The sequence below is a fragment of the Buteo buteo genome, chromosome Z (assembly GCF_964188355.1).
Source record: "Buteo buteo chromosome Z, bButBut1.hap1.1, whole genome shotgun sequence".
Taxonomy (NCBI): domain Eukaryota; kingdom Metazoa; phylum Chordata; class Aves; order Accipitriformes; family Accipitridae; genus Buteo; species Buteo buteo.
The window spans coordinates 39,031,659-39,048,330 of record NC_134204.1 but is presented as its reverse complement, the minus strand read 5'-3'; the positions used below and the strand labels follow the sequence as shown (position 1 = coordinate 39,048,330).

Here is a 16,672-nt window from a genome sequence, read left to right as displayed (position 1 = left end):
TGGAGAGCAATTGTATGTTGCTCCTAGTGGATGGATATCTTTTGCAAACCATTTTTTATCACTTCTCTTCCTTTAATCTGAGCCATTCATCATTCTGGGAACCTGTTTCTTCAGGATGATCTGTGGCTTTTCTGGGGGTTGCTGTATTGGTGCAGGAGCCTACACAAAATGTAGGAAATCCTTCTGTGAATTGGAGCATTTATTGGTAGAAAACAAGATACCTCCTTTTTTGTGAGTTGTTGGCTGTATTATAAAAGATCATGGGTAAATAGTTTTTTTCTCATCCTCCTCAATCCTAATCAAAGATCTGCCATACCATATGCAGATACTTCATGAAAACACTTCAGTTGGAGCCTTCTTACTTCAAAGTGGCTTGAGCATCCTTCCTTACTGCAGGCCTGGTAAAGGTCCTGTTCATCTTCAGTCATTTTTCACTATGTTAATTAAGAATACTTGCCAGGCTTTGAATATGCAGCTTGTGTTATGTGATTGTCTTTTCATAGTCATCTTTAATAGCCTAGTAGGCTATGGCCTACAGCTGAACTTCACACCACACACTGTTGTACAGATTGCTTCTCATTTCACTTAGCCTCCACTGTCTATTGAGGGGATCTCTTGGGGATCCTCCAGAATCAATCATAGAATCATAGAATCATTTAGGTTGGAAAAGACCTTCAAGATCATTGAGTCCAACCATCAACCATGCCCACTAAACCATGTCCTGAAGTACCCTGTCTGCTCGCTTTTTGAGTACCTCCAGGGATGGTGACTCAAAAGTTGATCAGCATCTTTGAATGTCTATAAATGTAGGGCCATCCAATTTTGCCCGTCATAGCTGTCTTTATGCAGACAGGTGATGTGAGGGCAGTTTCTGAATCCCCTAATAGTGTTTCTGGTCTTTGAGACCGGGTATGCTGCCAACATCTTGATGCAGCTCTGGGGTCCCTCTGCTTGGCTGCTCATATCAGTGGCTAGATAAGCCTCTGTCCCTATCCTTTACAGGTGGGTGACTTTCTAGAAGAGCCTCTGTCCCCATCCTTTATGGGTGGGTGACTTTCAGTTGAACTTCTTGATCATCTTCAGTATAGGAGTCTGTCTTGAGGGAAAACCTGGACTTAGCTTTCAAGGTTTTTGTGCTTCAGTCCATGGTAGCAGATGAAGGGGGTAGGGAGGGGAAGGACCTCTTTTTTTATGTCATTTCTATAATGGAGCCAACAAGACCATCTCAGGTTTCCCTTCTGCTTACTTACACAGCCTTGTCTAGATTATATATGAGGAAATACTGTTTTTCTTTGCTGGCTAGAGAGGAAGAGATCAAAACAGACAGTGCTAGGTGTAAGACTTCTAGTTAGCTTTTCTGCTGGGGAGATCATACCAAGGTAAGGAAGATCTTTCTTCACCTGGGTGAGTAGAGAGGTGCTGCCTTCTGTAAGGCTTTGTTGTGACATTCTGAGGTTGCTCTGTTGAGTTTTCTGGGAGCTCTGCTTTTCTTTTCAGTGTCTGAGTTTATAGAACAGATCATTATGCTTAGTTTTCAATTTATTTTTCCCCAAATGATTCATAAACATTTTCTTGTCTGGATAGACTCCCCAAAGAACCAAGGTGGATGTGTCTTGTTAGAGTTGACATTGCTTTCAAAAAGAGTTTCAGTTTTAAATGTCTGTGGATAATAGCTGTCAAATGGGTGTGAAATATGAAAGGCTTGTAATTGCATCTGTAATCTTGTGCTGGGGGTGAAGTTAGGGTTTAGTTTCCTTTACCCTTTGTAAAGATGTGTGGCATACAGGTAAAGTCAAAAGACAGTGTCTGGGACAGTGCTTTGTTAGGGTTTTGGTTGGTTTTTTTTTTAAAAAAAGATATTTTTTTTTTCCATCTCACTTTAAAAAATTGAATGGAGGAATTCCTATCCTAGAGAAATTGTTTTCCTCCAAAATTAAATACCCAAATGCAAAAGCTTTCATCTTTCTGTTAACTCATCAGTCTCTTCACAGCTCCTATTCTGACTATGCAAGAAAATTTGCAGTAACATTCCTAGACTTCCTGATAATTTTTTTTAAATTTCTTTTCAGGTTCCTTTTAAATTTTGGTGGAGTCAATCCATCTGTCTTTCTCATTTTCCTTTACAGAAAAGACAGTCTAAAACCAAGGAAGAAGAGTCCTTGCTGTTACAACCACTACAGCTCATGGACAATGTTTCAGCATTTTTGTTCTCCATGTCATCACAGTCTTTTTTTTGTGATATTTCTGTATTTGGAGTGCTGTTGAAGCTTTGTCAGGGCAAGGAGGAGGAAAGCAGGAGAGCTAAGATATTAGGTCTCAAATACATCCTTATATTTGTTTCTGCTTCCTGCTGGTTTTGTAAAAAAAAAGTAAGTAAACTTAAAACACGGTTTTGGAAGCTGTGAGTGTGAGTCTGCTCAGAGGATTGAGTTTTTTCTTTAGAAATGTTGATGGAGATTCTAAACTATTTTGCCCGAACTCTGATGATGGCCTTAAACTACTTACATCCACACTTGTGCTGTGGAAGTGGGAAGACCCAGTCAGAGCCTGGTGTCAGTGCACTTCTCCTAGACCCTCTCAACACAGGCTGAACAGTGTTCACCCTTGGCAGCTCAGCACTGAAGGTGCAGCAAGCATATGTTCATCCTGGTTCTGCTGGCTAGTGCAGAGATGGGGTCACAGTCAAAACACAGGATGTTGAATTCAGTCTTGATTTTAAATGGGAAAACCTAAAAAAAAAAAAAAAAAAAAAAAAGTCCACATTTTCCACTTCTGTCTGAATTCTTACTCTTCAGCAGTTAAAATTGTTCCAGTAATGAAAAATACAATCTATGGATGGAGGTTTTGGTTAGTAGTATTGCGTACTGAAGTTGGCATGTGTTCCTATCTGTTCAGTGCCTGTGAAACTTACATAAAGTCAAGGGGAAAAGTTCGCTTAAGGCTTAAATTTCACAGTATTCATGTGGCATAGATGGAATGGATAGCTTGACCTATTTTCCAATAAAGTAATCTGTTTGGCTGTATGATTAGCTTATCATTCTTACAAATATCTTACTAAATGTTTGGGGGCAGCAGGAGTGTCTGCTATTTGTAGCTATTATAATTTTGTTCCTCTTTCCCTTTGTGCTTGCTGGAGCCAAGTCTACAGTTCTGCAAGTGTTTATATGTAATTGTACACATGCAGTTGAAGGGATTACTCACACGTATACAGTTTTTTCTGGATAAGGACTTCATGGATTCAGCAGTTAAATTGCTAAGACTTGATAGAGGCTGCTGAACCGCAACATTACTCAAGATAATGGAGTCAAGTGGTAATTTTTACTGTAAAATATTATAGTCAGAGTATGAATTTTCAAATAATCTGCACTGTGCTTCTTAAGACTTTTTTCTGTAAAGTTTCAAGTAGGTTCCTGTTGAGGTGAACCCGTATGTGCTTGGAAGAAGAATAAGTTGCCACGTATCAATCTGACACTTAATTTAAAAAAACAAAAAACAAAAGATTACACTACCTTTTTTTTCTGGGGTCTCTTAAAGTGAGAGTTAGTTAAACTCCTGGTAGATTTCCCTGCTGTGGTTTTGATGTGTTTCTGTGTGAAACTGACAGCAGGATTTGTTCGAGTATGTAGGCCACTATTGTATTAGAATTACATAACCGTGTTGAGTGGTGGAAACAGATGAAAAGACAGGGATGTACGGCGTCCCTTCACAGATTATATCCTGCAACAATGAAGACAGCTCAAGCTCTGCAGAGAATGTGGTCACATGCAGTCAAAAAGTTGGGGATTTTGAAAGGGCACGTGAGTTGCTTTTTGTTGCATCTTGCTCCAAGTCTTTTCTTCCCCCCTTCCCCTCGTATATCCCTCCCCTCTCCAACTCAGTTTTATAGCCAGATAGCTGTTATGGCAGGTCTTCTGGTTTTGTTCTTTCAGTGTGAATGAAGTTGTCTTCGGTCATCTCTCAGTTGCAAGTAATTGCATAAATCTCTGATGACTGTCAGTGAGAGTTGCAACAGCTGCCTGTTCGTAGCACACGGATGATTTTAGCACTTTGACTAGTTTCCTGCCAAAGATTCTGTTAAGCAGTCTATTTGGGGTATGTAGAAAACACCTGTCATTTTGGTGTATGAGCATTAGGCAGATTTAAGCAAATCCAGACTACAGTGTTCCAATTAGAAATGGACTGACTTTAGTCACTAATGAATTTAGACTAGCTAATTACAGTAATTTGCATTTAGTGCAGGTAGCCTGCTATCTGTGTGAAACCTGGGTAGACTTGCAAAACAGTTACTATTAGTAACTGGAGGTGGGGTTCATAACCATTTTGCCTGCCTTTGTCTCTCCAGTGTTTTGGTGTGCAATATTGCAGTGAAATTGTGATCCTATAAAGGATGCACAGGCTGCTCAGGATCCCTTTGTGTTTCCTTACAGATGAAGTATGAAGAAATTGGCAAGGTGATGGAGGCTTTTTGTAACCCATCACTTGATGCATTCAGAGGAGAGTCATATTATTAGATGTGGAATATGGGAATTTTGCGATTATGGTGGAGATTTCAATCTTAGTTTTGATCAAGTCCTCAACTGATAATTTATAACTTTTTTAGTCCCTCCCTCCCTCTCAGTCTTCTCTTTTCCAGTAATCTGTCAGTATGGGTTAGCATCGTGACAATGGCAAGCAGCAATACATTTTATAATGTTAAAGAGATTATTGCTTAGAGATTTGAGGGAGTGCAGATGTGTTTTGTGCCTTATGGGCTTCCAAGGTGACCATTCAATTCTCTGAACTGTGTTACAGAGCCTGCATAGTGTCAGTATGGCAGAACTAGTCCTGCTGTCTTGGTAATTATGTTGCACAAAATCATCTTTGCAAGTATATAGTGTACTTTCCTTTGCTAATATAGCATACACCAAATGGGAGACAGTTTCCCAAGAAGGAGTTTCTAAAAATGTATTACTTTTCAGTTCATAAATATTTGTTAAAGAGAATTATTTAATTAGCTTTTGTTTAATGTTCAGTAACAGTTTCAAGCTAAAAATAAACCCCCAGAATTTACACAGAAAGTACCTGATACAGTCGCTGATACTATGAGGAAGTTTCTCTAGACACAGATGAGATGATACTATAGGCTCAACATCTTGCAAGACCTTAATTGTAGTGTCCGTAGGCACTAGTTTCTCTTCCATTAGTATTACTTATTTTTGTGACCAGATACCATGAGACTTATTTGTCAGAGCAAAATAAACTAACCCTGTTAGTTTACAATGCTTTGATTTACTACACAATGTGTGTCTCCAATTGTGCACCAGATTTACTTGTGCCACTGCTCATGGGAGGCTTAGTTTTCTGGAAGGAAATTCCTGTAAGCGTGCCTGCTTCATACCCACAAATCTATCCCCAATATCTTGGGGGGGTGCTTTCTTCAGTCCTTTTTCTGTGGTGTTACACTGAATAAGCAGTCATTTCTCAGGCCTTCCCTTAGTAGATAGTGTATTGAAAGACCTGGTGTTAAGAGTTTCTAGAAAAGTAAGGCAACTATGCTACTCTTTGCCCTATGGGTAGTAAGCTCTTGTCAATCGCATCCTGCCTGCCTTGCTATTTTGCCTGCACAGAGCTGGATTCAGTATTCTAGGCTGGGAGGTAGTGTTGGTAAGAACTGCATGCAGTGCAAACTGAATTTAAGTGATGTTCTTGCTACACGTGTAAGTTGTTGTGGCTTTTATACAGTGAGAAGGATGGAAAAGATTTTCTGTCTCCTCTGCTTCTACAAAATTAAACCCCCACCGACTTGTCCTTCAAATTTTACCCATTATTTGATACTGTCTTCAGTGAAGTCAACTGGAATTTAAGTGACACTCAGGCCCTTCTTTAGCACGGCCTGGTTTTCTGCAGAGCTCAAAAATATCATCTAGAAAAGCAGGGCAGCGATGGTATAGCCAAGAGTCAGTAGTAGGTAAACTGTTTACACATTTTCATACATGTCAGACAAGCAAGCCTAGTCACTTCTATTTATCACAGCAGCTCAGAAGCAGCACTTAGTTAAAGAGAATTTTTTTTACCTATGGAAGGTTCTCTGTGTAAGAGAATATATGTAGTGAGACAGTTCAGTGTCAGCTAGTTGGAAGGGTTAGACATGTCAGCTGGTTCAATAGGAATATCAGATAAAATAATTTCACCACGTGCATCAGAAGAGTAATTCGCTGATCCAAGACATGTATGTTTTAACACTAACAGTTATAAATGCCACTTATTCTTGTCTGATCTAGACAAGTAAAAATTTAGAAATACTTACTTGTATTATTTTTAATATAAGCCATCCTTTCCTCCAGCTATTATAAAGGAATTTTTTAATTAGACCCAAAATGTTCTGCAAAGTGGAGACCATTGTTCGTTTTCTGGGAGAATGGTGGAAATTTAAGACTCTTTAGTGTTGTAAAATTCCTGGTAAGAATACTCAATGTTTTGTGTATTCACTCAGAAAGTCTGAGCAGGACTTACGTATTAAGTTTGTTTTTCAATACAGTGAATATGCAATGGAAAATGTAAACCTTGTTGCTCTTTGGAATGCTCAGAATCCACTGGAAGAATACATCAGGGGGTTCTTTGCATTTGAGAAATGGCATCCATAGCTTGCTAAACAGCTGTGTACTGCCAGAACACTTTTACTCTGGAAATATGGAGGATGCTGTAAAATACAGGCATACCCTTTTTGTGTCACTTCTCTTGTCTAATGTTTTGGAGTTTAGTTGCCAGTAACCCCTTTAAGGCCTTTAAAAAGACCACTAAGTCAAAACTGAGCTTCTGTCTGAACTTCAGTTTTCTGAGCAAACTCTTAGCTTCCCAAGAAAGAATACCACTTGTAGCAGTAAAAACAAATAAACCTGTAGCTTGAGTATGTACATACACATACTCATGCAATGCTTGGATTTTTCTTCTGCAATGGATGCTTTGCATTTTGAAATGTTTGCTGTGCATCAAATATTGTGACTCATTTTTCTACTCATTTTACAGAGCAGGCAGGCACTGAAGGGGCTGGCTGTGTACTATATGATGCATCACAGCTGGGTGCTTAATTCTGTATTATATTTTAAGCTGCAATGTTGGAAAGATTTCAGGTTATATCATGTAAGATAAACTGATCAGTTCAGGATCAGTTTTAACTGGAAATGTGGGAAAAAAATGTTTCTGAGAAGTGTCACAGAAATGGATACACCAGTGCTATATAGTGATACACTGTGTTTTCCTGTAAAATTTAATTTCTTGAGGGGAACCTAAATACTCAGTTACATAATTCATAGTGGACAAAACATTTTGTTAACTCCACGTGAGCAAGAAGCAAAAGATCCGAAGGCTAGTTTGTTCTGAAAACCACAGTTTCAATTGCTAATCTTACAGTATACTGGAATGGAGAGGTCTTCCTTAAGTATTTTGTGTGTTATTTGAATCAGGGCTATATAATGCTAGTGTGATCTGAATTAAATGCTTTTGCTGAATGAGACTTTTCCAGAAAATTAGAATGAGCTGTTAAATTGGTGAAATGTGAAGGGATTTTACCACACTGGACCAATTAATATTTTTTCCCTTTTTAAAGAAAAATCATCATTAATTGAAATACATACATTTCATACTAACTCTACCAAATTATTAGAATATGCATATTATTTTTAATGTTTTAATGGGGTATTTCACAGTTTAATTTAGACAGTTTTATGCTGTGTGTTTTACTAATTGGTTTCTGTGTGTAACAGGCCCCAGGCATGGAAGAGCTGATATGGGAACAGTACACTGTGACCTTACAAAAGGTGAGTGAGTGCCTGTTATATTTTTAGTTTTCAAATATTCAAGCACTGGTTTAGTCTAAATATGCTTTATGATAGATGTTATTAGCGTATCTGAGTCTAGAATAGTATTAATTCATTGTCTGAATCAGATATGTTTTTTGTTTTAAAGTTTAACTGCTAGTTACTCATACAATAGTGTGATTCATTAAGAGTGAATTAAATTAACAATTTAAGTGCTCTATTTGTTACTGTTTGGTCTCTGTAATGACAGTATAATACACTATATGCCAGCCACATAGCTAAATTCATCATTGAATAACCTTAAAAACAAAGCTGATGGTTCTATCAAGCGGTTGTGATTAATGTCCAAGCTTTATAATAGTCACTGAACATCATTCCATTAACGTTTTGGGGTTTTTTATACTTCAATTTCAGTGTAGAATCTAGTGGAAAACTACTGTAATCAAAATTTCTAAAACACATAGACCCTAGATGTCACTTTTAACAATTCTTCTAAGGAAAGAGGAATATCTCATTATGTAGGGTCCTTTTGAGTTACAGAAAGTAGACCACTTGTTTCTGAGTTCTCTAGCAGCTAGAGTGACACACCGTGGTGCAGAATGTGCATTTTGGTGGTGGCAGTGGTCTTCCCAGCTGTACTGATGATCTGGGTTCAGTGAGCAGCCTTTACTGCACTGCTTATGTTTTTTCACATGTTCTGCAATGAACTCAACTTGATGACCCAAGGTAAAATAATGATCTTTCCTACCCAGCCTGTTTTATGTGCTGAATTGTTGAGAAAGGATTGGGTTTGGGTTATGGAAGTAGACAGAAGAAACATTGCAGCAGACCTTAGTTCCTGTAATTTCCAACTTTTCAGATCTTCAGTATTGTGTAAATGAGCATTACTTCTTTGCCTCAGAGACAGGCTTATACTACTGAAGTAGCAAAGGACTATTGGACTTGTATCAGCCACTACCAATGAATTTTACCATTATTTTGAATTCTGTATTGTTTTGACTTGAAGCATCAGGCTGCCTCCTGTAAAACTAAGGTACAGTAAGTGAAGTGCTGTTTAAAAAAAAATTTTTTTTGAGAAAAACATTGCTTTTTTCCTCCTCAAAGTAGTAACCACATAATATTGACATCAGTGAAACACAAGCTGGCATGTGATGAACTACACACGCTAAGTGTTGAGTTGAAAGAAAAGCACCACTTTAATTTGGTGTATTACTTTGCCACTGTGTTAAAACATTTTATTTAAATGTAGCATAATTTGTATTTTATAGTGATAGGAGGTGTATATTAAATAGTTGATAAAATTAAACCTGTGTGTTTAACAAAATTATGGGTTTGTGCACACCTTCTTGCCCGCAGTTCAGTTATGCTAACGGTTGTCAGGTCTAGTGTTACAGACATGCTTCCTTCGCACCCTATTAAGTATTTCCCTGATTTTATGAATGCCATCTTAGGGCTTTCATGGTTCTGGTATTTCTATGATGACAGGTTTGACAGAAATTACGTATTTAAAATAGTTGATTGTGAGAGAGGATAATTATAGAGAATTCACAAGTTCACTGCTTGCTTTTTGTAATCAGCCATGATCTTATTTAACTTGATTGAGGAGTAAGTAGTTATTACAAACTAGATAGCAATCATAATGAAGATGATATCCTGGAAAAGCTGTTCAGTTTCCCAGGCACCACTAACAAAACAGATTTATCTAACAATAAATTTGGTATGAATAACTAGTGGGATGGTGGAGCAAAGTGCAGGCTAAGTTAGTGAGTCCTTTGCTTAATTACTAACCATCACAAGGCTGTAGACTGAGGTTTTGGAACATGGGAACATGTCCTGTTACATGGATTTGTAAACCCATTCCTTTTTAAATCTGTGTATTTCTGCAACTATCTGCACGCAACCCTCATATTTTAAATAATACCTAGGTAGAGTGCCATCACAGGAACATTCATGTTACTCTTCTTTCTCCCTATCAAAATTCCTGTGGATGGAATTGAGTTTTATGGTATTTGTTTTTGTTGTAAAGGATTCAAAACGAGGATTTGGGATTGCAGTTTCTGGCGGCAGAGATAACCCTCACTTTGAAAATGGTGAAACTTCAATAGTCATTTCAGATGTTCTCCCAGGTGGTCCAGCAGATGGATTACTTCAGTAAGCAACTTCTTATTTTTCTGTCTCATGTATTTTGAGGGGCATGGATGTAGAATATGCAAAACCATCAGACAGGCTTGGTTGAAATCCTGGTGATTTAATCCACTCAAGATCTGGTGCCTTCTTGAAAACCTAGATGTCTGTTTTAAACTAAAAAAACAACAACCAAAAAACTCCACTCAGGTGTTTTTATTTGCTGTTTTGTAAGAAATTAAATTTCAGTAGTGTTGAAAAGCTTTTATAGTTCAGTATGTTTCTCTTAAGATTACATTTGTTTTTAAAGAAACAGTAGAAATACTTACTATCTTAAAACACTCTTCTTGTTCTTCCTCCAGGAAACACATTTAGTGATCAGTCTTCAAGAGAATGGCTTAAGTGAGCCCAAAGAAGGGTCTTCACTCCTAAGTTGTCAGGAGCAATAATGGGGGAAGGAAGAGAAACAGAAGTGTTTGCTAAATATTTATTTTATATTTGAAAGGAAAAAAAAAAGGCAATAAAGTGTTTCTGTAGTCCTCCTGGTAACATCACCCTTGGTGAAGCAGCATCTACAATGGACAAGTAATTTTAAACCTGTAGGCTGAGATAAACAGTTTCTAGCCTACTGCTGATCAATTTTTCATCCTTTGACCTGGAATACCTGATGAGGACTAGACAATCTGGAAGAATGCTGAAGTTGTGCAGTAATACTAATTCAAAAGAGTAGATTCTGGCCATTTTGCCAAACATTAATTTTTGGTGAGGTAATGAAAAGGCTGACATGGGAGTAGTTAGTGAAGGACTGGATAAAAGGATTATTGTGAAGCAGGTAACAAACCATTCTCAACATAAACATACAAAACCTTCATTTTATAGCGGTGATCCCTGCACAACACCACTATGATCCATCCTGTTCCATAATTGCCTGTGACTTGGGGATAAAATCATGTCCACAGGCTACCTAAGATCCTAGGTAAATTGATGATGAGAAGGCAATACCAAGCAATTTGGGAACATTCAGACAAAACATGTTCTAAAGAAAATTAAAAGCAAGCCATTCCTTCAACAAACCGAGGAATATAGGCCTAACCTTCAGAGTGTGGGGGAATTAACAATCCTGCAATCCTTTTTAGGGTAGAGAGAGCATAAATAGATGGGAGCTCTTGATGTAGTATTACAACATTAAGTTTGACGCCATCTTTGGATGTATGGACTGTGAAGATAGCTATTTTAACTCTCACATAAAGCCTGGATGAAGCTGTTACTGGAATATATCATGCTGTTCTGGCATACTCATTCAGTAAAAGGAATTGGAAGGGTATGAAAAGAGGCACAAAAATCGTTCAGGAGTTAGAGAAAGTGCCTTACAAAGAGAGGCTTAAAGTATGTAATCTTCTTATTTAAAAAGAAGATTGTATTGTGACTTGATTACAGTGAAGAGAAAATAATGGGCACTAAAGATTTCTTTTACCTAGCAGAAAATGCCACGGTAACCAGTAATTGGTTGAGCTAATGCTCTGACTGTAAGGTTAGTACTATGGAGTAGTGACCAGAATAAACTAATATGAGGAGTGGTAGATTCTGTTTTTTTAACCTCCTGCACTTTTTGTGCTGAAATGCCTTGCTGGAAGATATGGGTTTTAATTAATCTTGTGTTATGGGGCTGTCTCCTGAGGGTGACTTGAGTTGTCTTAATGGTCTATTTGACATGCAGGAGATCTGAATAGACAAGTTAGTAATCTCTTTTGGCCTGCGTTTCAGTGCAGGGAGGACGTTTTGTGTATTATAGTTTGGCTGGTTTTTTTACCCTCCCAATCATTTTTCTTCAGAGTAGATGGGGCCTGAATACCAGTCTTTCAGAAGAGCGTAGTAGAGTGGTACTTGTCAAGATTTGTCTGAATACTGCTACGGCTGCAACAATTTGAAGCTCTCTTGAAATTCTTATGTTCATGTGAAAAAAAAAAAAAATCTAGCACTAGGTGCGAAAGATTAGGAGTTCTGAAAGAACAAAAGAAAAAAGAATAGAAGTTTTAATGGTCATCACAAATACTCTTTAAAAAACCAAAATCTTCTTTGATATTATGGCAAGGCACTTAAGCTGGACATAGTACATGTATAAAGATACGCATCGGAACCCAAAGTCTAATTTTTAAACGTACTGAAATCTTCTTCTAGTATTCAGGTACTGTAATGTTTGTATAACAAACACAGTTTTTAAGCAAAACTCCCTGCTAAAGTGAATGAAATCCATAGGTTGCCCCTGAAAAAAAATAAATTTTGTTCTGGTGTTTTCATGAAGACTCCTCTTAAATCCCCCCCTCTTTTTTTTCTTCTTCTTTTTTTCCCTCCCCCCTTTTCCAGAGAAAACGACCGGGTGGTCATAGTTAATGGGACCCCAATGGAAAATGTTCCACATTCTTTTGCAGTCCAACAGCTTAGGAAAAGTGGAAAAGTGGCCACCATTGTAAGTAAATTACAAATTTATTCACTCTACAGTGGTATGTACCTGTGTAACCAGTCAAGATTTTGGTTTTCTTCTATGAAGTGTACTATAAATGCATAAAGCAAAGCAAGCCTTTGCTCAATAGAATGTACAAAGTAAACAAAACAAAGCAAAGACTTAGTTTCTACAGGTGAAACAAATGGAAATTAAACAACAGTGTCATGAAGTTATCATGTTGAAAAAACTGAGAATAAAATGTATGTCCTCAGTCTTTAATCTTACTGAGTAATGAGTGGTAGTTGGTAAAAACTAGTGTTATGTGAGGCAAATGATGTCCTGCATACACAGACTTTGTCCAAGAGTTGCTGTCCAGATTGATTTTCATTAGTTGAGAGAGAAGCATCTGCAACTCGTCTCTTTTGGGGTGCTTGTAGCATTTTATAGAAGTCATCTAGAAAAAGGAAAAAAGTATTCATTACTCATACTCTTGTAGAGGTAAAAGAATGTGATTGCTGATCTGATTTATTTTCTTTAATTCTCCTACTGTTCTTTATCCTCCCAATTAGTAAGTATTTCTTCTGCACATCTAAATAATCTAATTTACTGGCTGTTTTAGAAATAAAACATTGTTCTCCCCTCCCCCCCACCCCCCAACCTCTTAAGTGTAAAGAATATTCATCTGTTGAATTTCACATTCTCACCATTGGAGGGGTTTTTTTGTTTGTTTCGTATTGCATGGAACAGGTAGTGAAAAGACCAAGGAAAGTGCAAGCTGCTGCATTGAAGAGAAGCCCCTCCCTTGACTATGAGGACAGAGCTTTAGATGTAATGGATGACCATGCAGAATTTGATGGCAAAAGTGCTCGAAGTGGCTATAGTGACAGAAGCTGGCATACTGGTAATGGAGGGCGCAGCCAAAGCTGGGGAAACAGCCTGGATCAGAGCTATAGAGATGAACAAGACAGAGGGTGTAACCGAAGCAGAGACCGTGATAAGGAATACAGCTACAGCCGTGATCAAAGGCGTGGTAGGAGCATTGACAGGAGCTTGGATCGAGACTATAGAAGAGACCAGAGCAGGGGAAGGAGCATTGACAGGGATGGTGGCTATGAACGGGACTACAGAGGAGACTACAGCCCACCCAATTATAGTCATGGATCTCAACCTGATCCTAGATACACGAGGGAAGTGAGGAGTCGAAGTCGGGACAGGCTTCAGTCCCGAAGTCCTTCGCCTGAGATACGCCATCAGCATGAGTACCTAGGACCGCAGGATCAGAATGGCCCAATCAGTGTTCTGTTAACAAAAGGCAGACATAATGAAGGTAGGTAAAGTAGGGGAAGAGAGGAATTGACTTTTAATACAGCATGTTATTTTGCTGGGGAAGGGAGAGAAGCTGAATATTCTCTGCTTTTACAGTTTAAATGTTGAGTTTTCTAACTGATCACTTAAGTTGTTCTTTCATTCTGGTTTGGGGTGCTTTTTTCAAGCCACTGTGTCCTTCGGTTTTCCATTTTCTCTGCCCCGTTCTTCTGTTTCTGGTGGGAAACATGGATCTGATAGTGATTCAGATTACACTTGGCACAGCTACAAAGCATGAAGAAAAGACTCTGCCTTTAATAGTGCTCCTACTTCTTCCCATCAGTATAATTAAATTAGTTCCAAGGATTGTTTGGTTCTGAATACTTCAGAATGTAGTTAAAGAATACTGAAACAGCAACAGCTGAAACAGCCTCTCCTTGCTGAGTATTGGAGTGTGTAAATGAAAGCCAAAAGCATAATCTTTCGTGTGCTATGAAATAAAGACTCTTGTGCTAGAAAGCATATTGTGCATTCTTTTCTGTTAGGGTTTTTTTTTGGGGGGGGGGGTGTTTGTGGGGGGTTTGTAGGTTGTTTATTTTCTCATCTGCCATGTGGTAATTTGAAGGAATTTTATGCTCATGTATGCTTTGTATGCAGGAGCTAACCTCTTTTTTCATTGATTCTGGCAAGGTTCCCTTTCCCTCCTTCCTTTTTTTCCCCTGTACATAATGTTTCCCATTGCAAAGATAATACAGATGTGTATACAAATAAGGAGAAATTTAAGTTGTCTTTGTTAAGTTTTATATGTAGCTAGTAATTCCGTAATAATTTCTGCTATTCATATGGATGCTTTGCAGACTTGCTCAAATGTGATTTTTAAAAGCAGGCAGCTGTTTCTTTCCTTTTCTGTTGTTCTAAGATGTGTGTGTTTCATTAAGAGTGTTGCCTTTCTTTTTAAGTAGCAAATACACTGATCCAAGTAACTAGGAAAATAAGGATGGGGAGAAGGGAAAAAAATCCTTTGCCTGAAACAACTGAGACAGTGGGGCACAGATAGGACAGGGTCAGCATGCAGCAACTGGTAAAAAAAACCCAGCTCTTCTATTAGTGCTTTTTGACCCTTTTACCTCTCCATGCCATGCAAAATATGATACGGAGAGAGAATCTAGTCCAGCATGTTAATAAGCACCTGCAGAATGAAGGCATTGTTTTGCCTCCTGAAGGTGGCAGCACAGAAATAGGAGAATTAGCCTAGGGTTAAGTGGGTTTACTAGGTCTGCATTTTTTTTTTCTTTTCTCATGGTGTAATGGGGTGTGTTGCATGTACACTGTGTAGTTTTAAAAAAATGCATCCTCGCTCACCTTCTAAGCTACAGTGGATTATTTCCCTGATTCCAGAATATGGTCTCCGGCTTGGAAGTCAGATCTTCATAAAAGAAATGACCCGTACTGGCCTAGCAACCAAAGATGGCAACCTTCATGAAGGGGATATCATTCTCAAGGTCTGTTCTGGTTATACTGCTAGCAGTTCAGCGGGCAGTTGTTATAGTGGTTACTCTGGAGTAAGTCCTGTTATAGTCAATTTTACTATTAAACTTGAGCACAATATGGACTTGTTTGTTTACTTGTAGTGTTATTGTTGCCTTTTTCTGTCCAGATCAATGGTACAGTGACAGAGAACATGTCTTTAGCTGATGCTCGAAAGTTGATTGAGAAGTCACGGGGAAAGCTCCAGCTGGTTGTCCTCAGGGACAGAAAGCAAACACTGCTCAACATTCCTTCCTTGAATGACAGTGACTCAGAAATGGATGGTGAGTTTTGAAGTGGATAAAAAGTTCTGGACTCTGCAGGGACAGAATGAAGCTTATAGTGTTTTGCTGTGGTAGAGTGGTACTAGTCTCTGTTAAACAACCAACCAACCAACCCCCCCCAACCCCAAACACAAACAAACCTACGTAATAGCCAATTAAGCATCATGCCCGCTTCCTTTAGGTGAAAGAAGAAATTTGTAGTAATCATAATTACATTTTGTGCAGGGACAGAGATAGAAGCAGCAATGTTGGTGTGGCAAAATCAATCTTACTTCTCAGAACAAGCAAGTCAGTTGCTTTAATAAAAGACTTCAGTTTTAAAAACAGGTAGATTGGTCTGGTCTCTCCTTCTGAGGGCATTAACATTCATGACAGCATTCCACAGGAGGGAAAAAACATCAGGACAATAGGAAATTAAGTCTCCCTGGACAACTGGTTTCTACGTCCAGTATCTAGTCTGCACAAATGATCTCTCACAGTGTATGAGCTATATCTTTAAACAAAATCTTGCTTGGGGAAGGGCTCAGGATGTTTGGGGGAGCAGGATGTTACATTATTTAGTGCAAGGTATTTGCTTCTCTGATGTCAGAATAATTGGTGCAACTTTTTGTAGGTTTTACAGTGAAGACTGAGATACAGTTCAAGTCTGAGGGCTACTCTGTTTCTTTTGTCACAGAAAAGCAATGTGAGGACTGTTAATGTGAAGGTGGTCTTCTGTTTGGGAACCTTTATGAGACCTCAAATAAAAGGCTGCTAACGCTAGTTAATGAGTCTACGGTATGCTCAAAATAGTTGTGTGATGTGAGTGTGTCTCCTAAAGGTTGTGTGAAACCTTCCTGAAATATTTTCAGGGGTGTGGGCAGGTTGAAGCACTAAAAGGCGTGCAGCACTTTTTGAATGCTAGTCAAATCCAACTTGGAAAAGGAGTAGGCTTAAAGGTTCAGCATATCTTATATGTGAAAGCTTTGTAAATAAATGTGGTGATCAGATGTGCAGATAATTTAAACAAATCCTGCATTTCTTGATTTGCTGCTCTCTTTACAGACATTTCTGAAATAGAGTCAAACAGATCATTCTCCCCTCAAGATGACAGATTACATCATTCTGATCTAGATTCACATTCATCCAATGAAAAGCTGAAGGAGAAACCAAGGTAAGAAATGGTCTTTTCTAGTCCATTTTTCTAATGCATG

General features: G+C 38.4%; 1 protein-coding gene across 2 annotated transcripts in view; it reads left to right on the top strand.

The window, feature by feature from the left end:
- Positions 1-16,672, top strand: part of TJP2 (tight junction protein 2) — a 69,170-nt gene that overhangs the window by 36,504 nt on the left and 15,994 nt on the right. For both annotated transcript variants that reach the window (XM_075020973.1, XM_075020974.1), the window contains 7 exons: positions 7,743-7,796; positions 9,823-9,947; positions 12,285-12,387; positions 13,111-13,690; positions 15,067-15,170; positions 15,326-15,479; positions 16,524-16,632. In XM_075020973.1, coding sequence (XP_074877074.1) covers positions 7,752-7,796; positions 9,823-9,947; positions 12,285-12,387; positions 13,111-13,690; positions 15,067-15,170; positions 15,326-15,479; positions 16,524-16,632 — 1,220 coding nt within the window. In that variant the 5' untranslated portion in view covers positions 7,743-7,751. The remainder of the gene's footprint in view (positions 1-7,742; positions 7,797-9,822; positions 9,948-12,284; positions 12,388-13,110; positions 13,691-15,066; positions 15,171-15,325; positions 15,480-16,523; positions 16,633-16,672) is intronic.